Source organism: Alligator sinensis, unplaced genomic scaffold, assembly GCF_000455745.1.
Source record: "Alligator sinensis unplaced genomic scaffold, ASM45574v1 scaffold215_2, whole genome shotgun sequence".
Classification (NCBI taxonomy): Eukaryota; Metazoa; Chordata; order Crocodylia; family Alligatoridae; genus Alligator; species Alligator sinensis.
The window spans coordinates 493,482-507,596 of NW_005842400.1; the positions used below are offsets into that span (position 1 = coordinate 493,482).

At 46.1% G+C, this 14,115-nt stretch overlaps 1 protein-coding gene across 2 annotated transcripts in view; it reads left to right on the forward strand.

Annotated features, from left to right (window-relative positions):
* Positions 1-11,380: 11,380 nt before the first annotated feature.
* Positions 11,381-14,115, forward strand: part of RPS19BP1 (ribosomal protein S19 binding protein 1) — a 9,670-nt gene continuing 6,935 nt past the window's right edge. The window contains exons 1-3 of one of the 2 annotated variants that reach the window (XM_006029826.3): positions 11,381-11,483; positions 11,562-11,708; positions 12,433-12,530. In XM_006029826.3, coding sequence (XP_006029888.1) covers positions 11,435-11,483; positions 11,562-11,708; positions 12,433-12,530 — 294 coding nt within the window. In that variant the 5' untranslated portion in view covers positions 11,381-11,434. Of the gene's footprint in view, positions 11,709-12,432; positions 12,531-14,115 lie in introns of both variants that reach the window. The other variant, XM_025211325.1, reaches the window with a different exon arrangement.

Consider the following 14,115-nt stretch of genomic DNA (forward strand, 5'->3'; position numbering starts at 1 on the left):
AAAAAGACTGACCCAAGGTCCACACAAGCTAGAAACACAGCTCCTATGACAAGAGGGCATGAAAAGTGGGTGCAGGGGCAGCAGAGGCAAAGCACTGCTGCGAGGAAGATTGGCAGTGGCTTAGAGCAATAAGAGGTGGGTTCCTCTGCTGGGCACCGCTGCAGCAAAGCTCACAGCATTCAACCCCTGCTGGGCTAACAGGGCAGTGCAGTGGGGAGCTGCTGAAGGCTGTGCACTGCGCATGCAGATGCTGAGAAGATGAAGCCTAAATTGCTCCCCCAGATATTTGCAATCTGGATCTGTGCCCTCCTCATCCTCACTCCCATGGAAATCTTTCCAAGAGGCTAATAAGCCACTTTAACCACTGGACCACCACCAGCAGCTCCCTGCCTGCCCAACACCCAAGGCTCCTGATCATTCACTACATGACAATACCCACACTAAAGGTTAACTCTGCACCATTAGCTAGACAGCCCCACAGGACGCATCCCAGCTCCTCCTCCCCTACCTGTGCATCATGCCTGCTGCTCCCCTCTTCCCATTGACCAGTATGCACAGCACTGCCACCCCCACTGCCCAGCATCCAGCACTCTGCCCCAGGGCCCCACAGAGCAGAGATCCAAGGGCGAAAAGCTCTCTGTCTCCTCCCCTTGGAGCTGCTGGTCCCAGGTTGTTTGTGTCATTAAAGCACTAATGCAGACCATTTAGGGATGTTGCCATAGCAGCATGGCTTACAGGGAGGGCCAGGGGAGGTGGCCAGAGGGGAAATCTGTAAGCAGCTGCCGGTTCCCCCTAGGTAAGTTTCCTAGCACTACCAGTCTGCGCTTCACAGGAAACAGTTCTTCTGCCACCTTCCCAGCCGGTGACCCCATTTAACCCCTCTGCCCTCCTTCATTTGCTGGAATCAAATATTAATTATGCTGTGCTGTGACAGAGCGAGCATTAATGCGGCCTGGCATTTGATCAAGCAGAGTTGCATTTTGCCTCCCGCCCAGCACTCTTCTGGAACAGCTCAGCAAAGCAAGAGCAACAGCCCCAGCCCCAGGGTGCAGGCACCTTGGCAACAACCTTCCCCAGGCACAGGGGCTGTTGAAGATACTTGAGACCATCACTAAACTCCAGGACCTCCCTTCTCACACCTGCCATGTCTCTCCTGCCTCAACATACCTACTTACGGGGACCCAAGGAGACATCCAGGCAATGCACATTCATACCCAGATGCATGCCTGCCCCCACATAGAGACCCACAACGTAGAGGCATGGCCAAGCAAAAAGAAGAACAAAAAAAACACACACAAGGTATAGGTGTTGACTGGGTACGTACGGCCGAGTCTCTGCAGGGCCTTTGGGCTGCAGTTGGTGTAGTACACATGCAAGTACACAGGAATCCTAGTGCACACACCATCAGTATGTAAAACATCAACATGGATTCCTGTTGATGTGTGCATCTGAGTGTCTGTGTGTGCACACACTTACAGACATTGGGTTTGCTTCTGCTCTCATCACCAAGTAAATGAACAGAATTGAGGCAGATGAATGAGATTTAAGCTAGCGTAAAACTGGGTTCAGTGACATACGTCTCTCTCTCGCTTGAGTCCGCCGTCTTGGATGTCTCTCTCATTCCTCTGCGGCTTCCAGGTGAACAAGTTAACAGGGGAATCTCTTTGGCCTCTGTCTATTATTTATCATTTCCCACATCAACTGGCAGAACCTGGACTCCTGGCACCTTGCTATTCCCTTCCTTCTTCTAGGATGTAGCCAGCAGGCCAGCAAGTTAAGAGTCCCTCCAAGGGCGGCAAGCCTGCAAGGTCCACCTCTGACAGAGGAGCAAGAAGGAAGCAAATCGGACAGAAAGGAACATAGAGCTAAAACCAGAGGCTTCCTAATGAGAAGGGGGCAGAGGCAGTTCCTCCCCTTCCCCCTGCAGCGGTGTCTGTCTTTCTATTACACTGGCAGAGGAAAGGTCAGAGCCTGCCACAAGGGAGTTGCACTGTGCCAGGGAGAGGGAAAAGGGAGGCACAGAGGGGAGGAGGGGGAAGGGCTGGATTAGCCATCTCCCGTGCCTTGATCTGCTGAAAAGGTAGCAAAGGTCCTGAACAGGAAAACCAAGGGACAACAGGAAGTGGGCAAATGGACAGAATGAGAGGGGAGGAAGGAAAAGGCATGACAAACACAGAGGCAAGGAGGGCGGCCTCATGTTGCGCTTGGGATGTGCAGAACAGTGTGTCCCCTTCCTGGCTCCTGCCCCTCTCCACTGGCATCTCTGCCCCCCACCCCTCTTCCTGCACTTGACTGCATGACAGGACAGTGCTGATGCGTGTGGGCCGGAAGGCTCCATCTCTGCGGGCACGCGTTGATGCTGTGTGCTTGGTAACAGAGACCAAGCCACGCACTCATTACTTGGCTCCATCGCCAGCTGACAATTCCAGACGCGCAACAGGACGCCAGAGGAGCGGGCACAGAGCAGGGCAGGCCCGGCCGAGCCCAGACACAACCTCCAGCCTTTCAGCCCTGTTCTCTAGCCTAGCCCTAGGGCTCACTTGGAGGTGCCCTGGGAGACCAGACCAGCAAGGGAGGGGGTGGGGGGGTAACAGTCTTGCCTTTTGCAATGCCCGCAGGCTTGGAACAGCAAGAGCACTAGCAAAACTATCCCAGCTGCTGCCAAAGAAGCCCCCCCTCTTTGCCTCAGGGCAGGCCCTGCTAAGAGGGGGTGAAAGCAAGGCTCCAGGGGGGCGGGACAGCCCCCGGCAGGGGGCCGCAGGCACGGGAAAGGGGCCGGCGCCACCCCCTGCCCCGGGCACTCAGCCCCTGACCAGCCCGACTTACCCGCTGCAAACGCTGCCGCGCAGCGCCATCTAGCGGCCACAGGCGTCAGCAGCGCCAGGACCGGCCCGGATCTCCCCGGCCCGGGGGGCCGCACCCCACATGTGGCTCCAAGCCTTCTGCTTCCGCAGGGCGAGGTGCTGCTCCGGACCGACCCTGCTGCGCCGCCGCCGCAGCCGAGACCCTGGGCTTTCCTCCCGCCACGGGCCAGGTCCCCGGCAAGGCTGCGTGTGCGCGCACAGCCCGGCGGGGACGGCCCCGCGGTAGCATCCCCGGCCAGGCTGCGAGCCACGTGCGGCCGAGCCAGGAGCTCACATGGGAAATCCGCATCCCCTGCCAGCCCGCCGGCTCTCGCTGCCCGCCGCTGCACCTCGCATGCAGGGCGCAAGGGGCTGGGGAATGGGGCAATCGGGGAGACCAGCCACAGGTCGTGATCGCAGGATTTCAAAAAGGCCACTGGGCTATAAAAAAAGAGCCAGCCAGCTAGCAAATTAGTGCTTGAGCAGGTGTAACAGCTCTATAGCAGGTTCTTTGAGTAGATGTGATATCTTTTATTAGACCAACTGAGTAGGGGAGGGTTCTTAGCACGCTTCCAGGTGCAATCATCCTTCTTGGTGCATAGGGAGTCTCTGCTGTTCTGAGACTCCAAGGAAAGAGAGAAGCTAAAAAAGTGTGACAGGATGAGAATGTAAATGGGTAGAAATATCTAATGAAAGATATGGCATCTGCTCAAAGAACCTTGTCTGTCTATGTCCTTAGACCAACACGGCTACAACCAGCAACCCACTTGCAAAACACTTCCCAGAGATGAGCTGATGAACTTCACTTAATCAACCTCCTGGATACAAAAAATCATGGACTAAATATAGACATTGGATTTATGACACATTATAACCTGCATGACATCTGACTCCCCAGGTACCTCTTCACTATTCAACCGCTACATTCATCCCCCTTTTCTCTTGCCCCCACCCAGCCTGTCAGTCACCCACTGACTCCTCAATTTACATCTTCACTGACTACCTGTCTTGCATGCATACCAGCCCAGTCTTTGGCTTTTTTACTACTCATTCCTCCCAGGAAGAGCACACACCAACAGCAGAGGCTTCCATCAGCTTGATGAAAGGTTTTTTAAACCCAAAAGCTTGCTAATTTTTTTTCCGAACTATATAAGTTGTTCTAATAAAAGATATCAGATTCACCCAAAGAACCTTGTCTGCCTATGTCCTTAGACCAACACAGCTACAACCTACAGTCCTGTAGCCCTAGAAGTCCATCATCATATGTAACACAACATTTTTTTTTCCTCCAGTTAAAAAGAAACTAGAAGCTTTACTTACCTGCTAGGGGCCTAAAGCTGTATTATTCAATTTAAGATTGAAGCAAAACCAACTATAACTTAATTGGTAAAAGCAATCTGCAGGGCTGTGAAATAGGAGCTTCCTTACCAGGAGCAACTAACAGACAACAGAATGGCAGAACAAAGGCTAGCTTGACTGGTGGACATCAAGACCATTAAAAAGAAGAGAGGGCCATTAACACCTGTGGAATGAAGGATTTTGAAGGGATCAGGTAGATTGTAATGTGCCATGAAGGCAAGTGACTCCCTCAGCACTGCCTGACTGGAAATGCTGCTGCCACTGCCAGGGAATGCGGTTTGCAGCTTTGGGTGAAGCAGGAATCAAAGCAGGGGTACAAGTGCACCAGTGTCCCCCACCCTGGATCTGCCCCTGCCTCTCTCCCAAGCTTAAGCTGGGCAGTGGCAGACATGATCCACCACCTCCTGTCACTGTAGAGTCAAGGGGACTATGGGATAGTCACTAGTGGCACTGCTGAGCAGAGCAGCAGCTGGCTGCTCCCTGTCTGCACCAGCTGTGCTCTGCACTGAGACATAGGGACCATAGCATGGAGAAATGCCCTGGGGGCAACAACAGAAGGGACAAGCCCGCACCTGCCTCTCACCCCATTCTCTACAGCAGCCTCTAGCGGTAAGAGAAAACCACTGTCCTCTCAGCTTGAAGTTATGGTCTTGGGAATTCTTGTAAGGCTTCCAAGAGGCCAGGCCTACAGATCACCCAAACGATTAGACCGGGTTGAGAACTGAACACAGTACCTTTCATCTCTTTATCATGGCTTTGAACAATAAATGTACAGACATTGCAAAACTTAACAAGAACACGTGCAGAGTACAACCAGACTTAACATCGCTCCTCTGTAACATGGAGCTTTCCACCCATGCATTGCAATAGGGAATCATTTTCTTCCTTTTGCATATGGATAAAGCACATATTCCCTGGAGTTGATCAGACTCTAATTCTATTATTAGAAGCAAAAATACTCCCCAAGCTAACTGCCATAGCAAGCTTTTGTCAAATCCTTACAAAAGTAGCTCTGTCATTAAGTTACATCACATTATAGTCAGTGCCTTGTTTGAAAATCCCTTGTTTTAATTAATACCTATTCAGTGTGTTTTCAGCACCAAAACATTTTCTGAGGTGATGCTCTCAGGCTGTGAAAGGATTGTCCAAAATCTTGAACAAGAGAAAATGGAAATCCAGCGAAAAAGAGTCAAGCAAAATAAAAAAAGAAGGTGGTTCAGTCAAAAGCCCAAGATAAGAGCAAGGAAAAGGGACAAGTCTAGGGCCAGACAGATTTGTTTAAGGTCAAAAAAGGAGAGGAAGAGGAGAAGCCTGAAGATATGTAGAAGAAAAAAAAAAGAAAAGGCAGTCTGAAATCCAAAGGGAAGAAAAAGGGCAAGGTATGAAGTTAAAGGGTTAGTTGTTGATCTCAGTGAGGCCAATGGCAAACTTCCCTTGACTTCATTTCATTGGATGCAGGAATTTATCTAAAGAAAAGAAAGGCTTTCAGTGTGTTAATAGAAAGCCAGCTGACTATGAGGCAAAATAATCCTCTCAGCAAGCCTGGAGATTCAGATAATCTGCCTAGGTTACCACTAAAATGAAATTAAGCATTAGGAAGTGTTTCTGATGGTGATGAGTGATGACATTTCAAGAGTGAGGTCTAGAGGCCTCAATACACTAGACAGGCAATGCTGACTCAAGAAGTACCAAACCCAAAGAACTGAAATTCAGGAGTTAGACCCTTCCCCCCCAACTCCAAATAAATAAATAAATAAATCAGGAGATCGGCTCAAAAACACAAGGTTCTTTTATACAAAGATTATGTGTTTTGTGGTGTCTTTATTCTTGACATCTGCCGTCCATCCCCAATCTGTCTGAGAGAGACATCTGTCCATCCATACAACTAACATTTGTCCAAAGTCAATTATGTCCCCCGAGTTCCTGCATGGTTTCTGCCCTCCGCAGTAAGCTGTCTCTTCCCTAGTCCTAGCATCTGTCTAGTGATTGTGTAGCTCCCAGCAGTCCTACCCACTTTCCCCTACTCTGCTTTCCTGGGTTCTTCACACATACACCTTTCAAGGCTGGGAAGCAGCTTTCACAGGGATACCTTTCTCTCCTTAGTCACAGAAAGAGGGGAGAGGACAAAGAAATCCCAGTTGGTCATAGAAAGGGGAAGTGAAGTCACCCTAACCTGCTGGGTTCTTCCTTCTCCTCTCCCAGGGAAAATGGTGCGGAGCTACTGAGGGGATCCCTACCTCCTGAACAGCTAATTGGTTGTTATACCCCTGGCAGGCTGGCACTGGGGCAAGCAGCTACTCAGAGGGCTTCCTCCACTACTACCCAATCAGGGTTGAAATTAGCCAGAAGGCTGGAGTGTCCAACAAAATTATTATTAGTTCCCTCCCCAGCCCAAATCATGTAATTGGCAAAAAAAAAGTAATAATAAGACCTAGCAAAACCCTTGCCCCCTGCATTGCTCCTGGGTTAGTACTAACAAAGTGCTTGCCTCTCTCAAGAGGTCTTCTCTGTGTTCCTTATTTCTGCCTTATTTGGAGGGGAAGAACAGCCTCATAACTGAGTATTGCACTGGAACTCCATAGATTTCCCTGCTTCATCATACAGTTCTGTCACAGCTCTGCCAATAAGGGGCTGCCCAATCTTTGTGCCCCTCTAGCCCATCTATAAAACCAGGATAAGAATTCTGCCTTTTCTATACTGACAGGGACAATAACTATCTTAATCCTGTAAGTGTATGTACAGGACCTAACGCAATGGAAAGCAAATTGGCTATTAACCTGAATCCTAGACATTTGCTGAAGCTATGAAATTAGTGACATGCAGATGCACACTCTCAGTACTCTGGTACAGAACCAGTAGCCCTTAGTCTATGTGGATATTGAAGGGAAGCAAAATTGTAGTCAAAATTGGATTAAGAGGCTTTCTGACAGACCGAAATATCTTTGCACTTGATGTGTTCAAGAGCCCAAACCAGAGCGTGGTTCAGCATTTGTTCAAATGTAGTGGGCCATTCAGCAAATTTAGGAGGAAAAAAAATTTAAACACATGTCACCCAGTTAAAGGCCAGAAGTGTCTATATACTTGGAGAACAGCAAGTCAGTGATCCATATCCCTTTGCAAGTAAAGTGACTACAACACAAACCACTTGAGGTTGGCAAATACAGCTAAACATTAATAACAGCAAAATAGGATATGGCTCATATTGAAATATGATTCCAATGCAAGTACATAATGTGGTAACTAATGAAACGGTACAGCTACTGAAAGAAACATTTTTTCAAATGCCACATGTAAAGTGCAATAGTGAAAGGGTAAGTAACTACGCTACAGTATTACAATTTGATTTAAAAATCAGTCTAACTTTCCAAATAGAAAACATATACCCCAGTACAGACAAGTTCAGTGTTCAAAAAGCATGAGACAAGAAAGCATAACATTTGCTTCAAAAAAAAACCCCCAACAACAACCAAAAACCCAACCAAAATATTTAAAAACAAACAAATAAAAACATACTACATTTAGGATTCTTTTTCTTTGGCTTTGGATTTTATGCTCAGTTTACATTTCCCACATTTTATCCCCAGATATTCAAGCTTAAAAAATGCCTTTTTTAGCTTTAAAATTCTCATGTAATCATTTGATTCTAGAAGCTCATGCTTTAGGAAACACTCTGAATATGGCAAAACTCATGATAAAATCAAAGGAGTTAACAACATTCACATCTGTCTATAAGATTAAAAACCTGACCAGTCATGGCAGTTACGCAAAAAAAAAAGTATGCTGTGAAAAGCCAAGACAGCAAAGTAGGAGAGTTCTCAAATGCCTTACAAGACTTAGAAGTTGAAAATCAGAAACTTTGGCAATCTAGCCAGCCAGGAAAATTCTATTTTCTGATGCCATAAGAAATAAAGCAGAAAATTAACCCAATGTAATATGGAGACACTGGGAGATATTGAAAAGTTAGAACCACATATAGGGTATTTAGTTCTATGGCTGCCATTGAAAAGCTAACATATGGCTTTCCATTGACCCATATGATTTCAATAAAGCTATGAAAAATGAATGAAAGCTGCTGAAGGACAGCTGAGCTCTCAGAAGCAAAAATATTCTCAGTCTGAGATGCAGGACCAGCATTTTCTGCCAGTAAAGTTAGATGAGTCAAGCTTAAAGATAGTGATTGATTTGGATGTTATACATTTAAATGAGTACCATTTGGTATTTATTCTGTCCCCAAAGCATTTCCAAGAGTGATTGCATGGATTTAGGAGGGATTACAAGGTGTTGAAGTTCTATTGGAGGATATTTTAATTTGAACTGGGGCCTTAAAAGAACACAGTGAAATACTAAACAGGTTTTCCAGGCAAGACTGAGACTCCTAATAACAAACTTTAACAAATAGAAATCTACCCAGTAGAAGCTATCTGCTTAATGATTCAAAAGTGATTCTGGTAAAACAAAAGAATAGTTGAAATACATATTCCACAATGAAACAAAATGCACTTTTTTATATTGAAGGTAATTAATTGCTGGGACTTACTATCAAGGAAAAAAATGATTCTCCATCTCTTGGCATCTTCAGATCAAGACTGGGTGCCTTTCTGTAAGACAGGCTTTAATCATGTTCAAATTATTGTCTCAGGGTCTGCTTGGTAAAGTCTTATGGCATGTGTAATAAAGGTTGGATCTTATGGTCCCTTCAGCTTTAAAAATCTATGAATGGAGAGTAAATCTATAGTGATTTAAGAGGACGGTAAACTAGCAGAATTCACTTCAAGTCAACAAATGATTGATAAATTTCTAAGGGGGTTGCTAAAAAATTGATTGTGTTTGGCACTGGGGAAAAAAGAAAAAAAAGATTCTCATTTCTTATCAAAAGTAATGAGAAAATCTGTATCAGTGACAGACAGCAGACACATGACAGATGCCATAGTTACCAAAGTCAGCAATGCACAATCATTGCATACACCAGCATTGCCACAATAGCCAAGTCCAAGCATTCATGAGCAGAAGTCATGTCAAAGTAAAGGGGTGCATAAGTAAGTGGTCAAGCTGCCATATGCCAATTCAGTAACAGAATGGACATAAATTATTGTTTAACAGTAGTAGGTGTTATGAAATCTATTGACTAGGCTGATAGATTATCTCAGGATTGTTCTAGGAGTTGAAATACTGCAGTTAAAGCAGGGGAAATATATCACATTACTAACCGGGGCCCGATTATGTTAATATTGGTGTTAAACCTTTCAGGATGCCAGTGTAGCAAATACAGTAAAATCTAGTTAATTTACTATCAAGAAAAAAAAAAGATCCGAGACCGGTAATGATGGCTGACTGTCCTCAAATGCTGAATTATCAGTAGTTAGACATGTTCAATTATTCATAAGATACATTTTTGCATGTTATATCAAGACACAGTAAAGGTAAAATTTTGGCATTTATAAGAAAAGATAAATTTAAGAAAACTCAGCATGCAAATGGTATGCACCCTGACTCACTCTATGAAAATCATATGATGATATAAATAAATGCTTGATGTACAACTTCTTACTATAAAAATTCTGTGCTTGCTTCGTAAAAATTATGGGACTATCCTGGCCTAAAATAACCAGTCTAAGATTTTTGCTTTGCAAACTTACATGCACTCATCACCAAAAAAAGATGATAATCTTGCAAAATGGAATGATTGATAAGCCAAGAAAAGCTGAAGAGTAACCAGTGTTTCTGTGAGCATCAACTAGCTTGACAGGTGCTGTGGAGGGCAGTACTTTTTAAGCCTACTAATTATGAGGAGCAAATGCCATTATGATTTAGTACCTGTGTACATTGGAAATGACTAATTACACTTTAACAGATGAGGAATTAGCTAGAATGTTTTGTGTACAAATCAATAGGACTCTGGCAGGAATTCAGTGCATCAAGTAATAAGCCCAGAGAAAGGAGTTCTCTCAGTAACTAATTAACCAGTTCACTGTAGTTCTAAAAGCCTGAGCAGACTCAGCTGAAGCAGAGCTCATGTAGTTAATGAAACTGCTCCGCTTCTTTTCAGCACCTGGGCTCCCTGAGAGCTCATTAAACTTTACTCTGGTGGGCTGACTCGAATTATAGAGAGGAGTTAGCAGTGTTGATCCAAACTCAAGTAGGAATATAGAGCCAACTCGCTCAGCCCTGGGAACTGAAGAGAAGAAAGGAAAGTCAGTGAATGAGGAAGTGCCTTGTATCGCACCTCAAATGACCTGTTTCTCCAAGGCAATCCATAAATGGCAATCATGGATTACAGAAGGGGAATCGCACAGAATTGTGGCATGTTAAATAACTAGTGCACAGATAACACTTCCCAACCTTTGAGCAAGTATGAGCAAGGGTAGAAAAGACCTTGCCCAAGAAAATTTGCACTATTGAGCCATCTGATAGAGATCCACAGAAAATATCCAAAAAAGACAGGCCTCTTTGTTATTCAGGCACAGTGGGCCTACATCCACCTGGAAACTACAAGCTTCCCTTAACAGTTTGGAGCAGGCTGCTGGACAAAGGATGAAAAATCAGGAATGGGCATGCAGATTATAGGTTCATCACTCCAGTCCCAAGGGAAAATAACAAGCAGAAAACACCACCAGTGCCCACTGGCCCCTGAATGTACTGAAGGAGCCAGTGGATGCTGTCCTGTAAGAATCAGTGGGGTCTAGTAGTAAAGGGCAGGCACGGAGGTGGCAGCTGCAGAGGCTGGAGCTAGGGGGACTACCAGGAAATGGATGTCATTTAATCAAGTGTGTGCATGGCAAAGAGGGACCCCTGTTCCCAGTCACTACTGAGTGACAGGACCATGAGAAGCACTGGGAGCTTTTAGCAATTATTTCTTCAGTATTTCTATGGGGATGTTCATGAGGGGGAGGCTAAACTTTCCTCCTCCCCCTGTCGCTGCCAGCACTAGCTGAAGTCAAACAATTGCTCTCAAGTAACAGCTAAACCCAGACTGCAGCGAGCCTCTGCTTGGAGTGGGCAAAGGAGGCTGCAGCAGCACCACCTCCGTCCCCCGGGCAGCTAGCTCCAGGCTCCCACCCAGCAGTTCCCCCTGCGCATGCGCAAAGGGGCGAAAGAGCTCGGGTTTCCACCAGCCTCGGTCTCGGAAGTGTGGCAGAACGCGGGGGATCAGCATACCGGAAGTGTGGCAGTACTGGAGCGGAAACCGGAACTTGGCACCCGGAAGTCGGCTCCACGTGGGTGAAGCGGGGAGAATGTCTGCGGTGCTGCTGCGCAAGGGGCTGGAGCTGCTGGAGGAGACAGGTGCGGCGGGTACCGGGCCGGAGCGGGGCGGACATCCCCTGCCCGCCTTTCTCAACAGCTCTGTTCTCCCGGCTCTAGGGCGCGGGGCGGATCCTCCTAGACGCCGGGCCGGGCTCAGCGGCCGCCCGAAGCGGTCGGGGAAAGCGCCGCGGAGGAGGAAGGTGGCTTTGGGACTCAACGGGGGCAACGCCACAGTCAAAGGCAGAGTGACCAAGTCGGCAATAGGTGACTCCCTCGTCCTTAAACCTCCCCTCAGGAGCCAGCCGTGCCCTGCCCTATTAGATTCATAGAAAATTAGACTGGGAAGGGACCTCAGGAGGTCGTCTAGTCCAGCACCTTGCTTAGAGCAGGATCATCCCCAACTAGATCATCCCAGCCAAGGCTCTGTCTAGTCAGGTTTTAAAAACCTCTGAGGATGGAGCTTCCACCACCTCTTTGGGTAACGTGTTCCAGTGTTTTCCTTCCTTCCTCATGACAGAGTTCTTCCTGATATCTAATCTAAGCTTCCCTTGCTGCAACTTGAGACCTTTGCACCTTGTTCTGTCATCTGCCACCACTGAGAACAGTCTAGTTCCATCCACTTTTGAACCCCGCTTCAGGTGGTTGAAGGCTGCTATCAATTCCCCACTCAGTCTTCTCTTCTCTAGACTAAATAAGCCCAGTTCCCTCAGCCTCATAAGTCATGTGCCCCAGCCCCAAACCATTTTTCTTGCCCTCTGTTGGACTCCCTCCAGTTTGTCCACATCCTTTCTGTAGTAGGGGGCCCCAAAACTGAATGCAGTACTCCAAACTTCCCAAGCAGGAAGCTTTGCCCCTTCAAGTAGTAGTGCCACATCACATTCCACTTGGATTGTAACATCCTGTGTCCTACCCCCCTAATACCGCACCCTCTGTCTCTGTTGTACAATATATATGTGCAGATGCTGTGCTGTTCTCTATCATGTTCTAGATGAGTATCAGAAGAACAAGGCTGTGAATCATTTGAAGAAGAACTTGCAGTACATGATGAATACCCGATTTGTTGCAAACAAAGCCATCACGCAGCAGGCAAGGGTGTTATGGGGTTTTTTGGGTAAAGGTCATAAGCAAAGAGGTTGCAGTGCCCCCCCCCCCCCCAGTTCATTCACTTTGGAGACTGATGTTCTTATGAAGAACAGGATGTGAAAAAAATGACTGGATTCTAGCTTGTTTTCATTGTAGAATTTGGGGGGAACTGTGAAATAGCTTAAATATTTCTCTGGTTCCCAAAATGGCCAGTAGTGATCACACAACCCTTCACAAAGCCACCTGTAGGATTCTGGGAAAAATGGGATACAGGTGATTTTTAGGGGGAGAGGCCTGATAAAACTTAACTGGGCAGGACAAGATAGGTTTTGTTATCTTGATGGTACCTTTGTGAAGCCTGAGTGGTTATAGCATAGCTTGTGTAGCTGCCAAAAGTTTTACAAATCAATATAATACACATAAATACAAGGCTTCCCTCTCTCAGCATTGTGTGCGTTCTCATTGTCTGTCCTTTCCTCCTTCACTCACTCTAGAGTCCCTTAATAAGTAACCATACTAATGTAGCATATGCAGAAAAAAATCATCTCTACACTTTCCTGCAAAGTAATGCTCACAAAGATATAATAAAATATATATAAAAATTGGATAATTCAAAAGTTGTCTTTATTGTGTAGCTCTTCTGGTTGTTTGCTGTTGTTTCACATCTGATTTATCTTATTACAGCTTCTTGCCTGTTTTCTTTCCTCTTTCTCAAGTTTGCAGCCAACTCCCCTCTTCAGTAACCCCCATCCCTTCCTTTCCCCCCCAACACACTTATTTCTCATACTCGATGGTCCCCCTCCCCTTTGTCCAAACCTGTTTTTCATTGTCTTTAGGCCTTCACATCTCTCTAGTAGAATTGGAGAGTATATTTCTCCTGATATTTTTGTGGAGGGAATTTAATAATTCAAGGTGCTATACCTTTCTTGTGGTGTGTAGGCTTCCCCCCTCAATAAGGTTTCTTTGTCTTATTGCCAAGTACAGACTAGAGCTGGCTTGGAAACTTCATGATGACACTTAATTTTCATCAGAAAATATGAATTAGTTGAGTTCAAAATATTTCAATCAAAACAGTTTGGCATCAGCCCATTTTAGTGAAAAGGAACTTGAATTGAAAGTAACAGCAGCTGTGAAACTGACAAGACCACCAGCATCACTAAAGAGCTATGGATCTGGGGAGTTTCTGGCTCATAGGCAGTTCAGGAAGGTTTTTGTTTGATTTGGTTCCAAAAAATGGAATTTCTTGCAAGCTTGAAACTACTTTTTCCTGTCACCTCCAGAAAAGACACACAAGAGGGAGAAAACTGTTGCTTTGCTTTGTAAGCACTAGGGAGGAGGCTGTGATTATCAGAGCTGCAAAGGGCATTAGGGTTTGAGCCATGATTAAAACATAGAACTTCCTTTCTCTATCCTATGCTTCCTCCATTCGACTGCTTATGTCCGCTCTACCCTGCAGATAGAGGCCATGTATTTTGTTTTAGTGAAAAAACATCTCTGTTGCATGCAGTAGGCCAGTGACCAAGTGGGCATTCTTAACATCTGGGCACAGCTTTCTGTCCATCTTGGACTTATTCTATGGTTTCCCTAC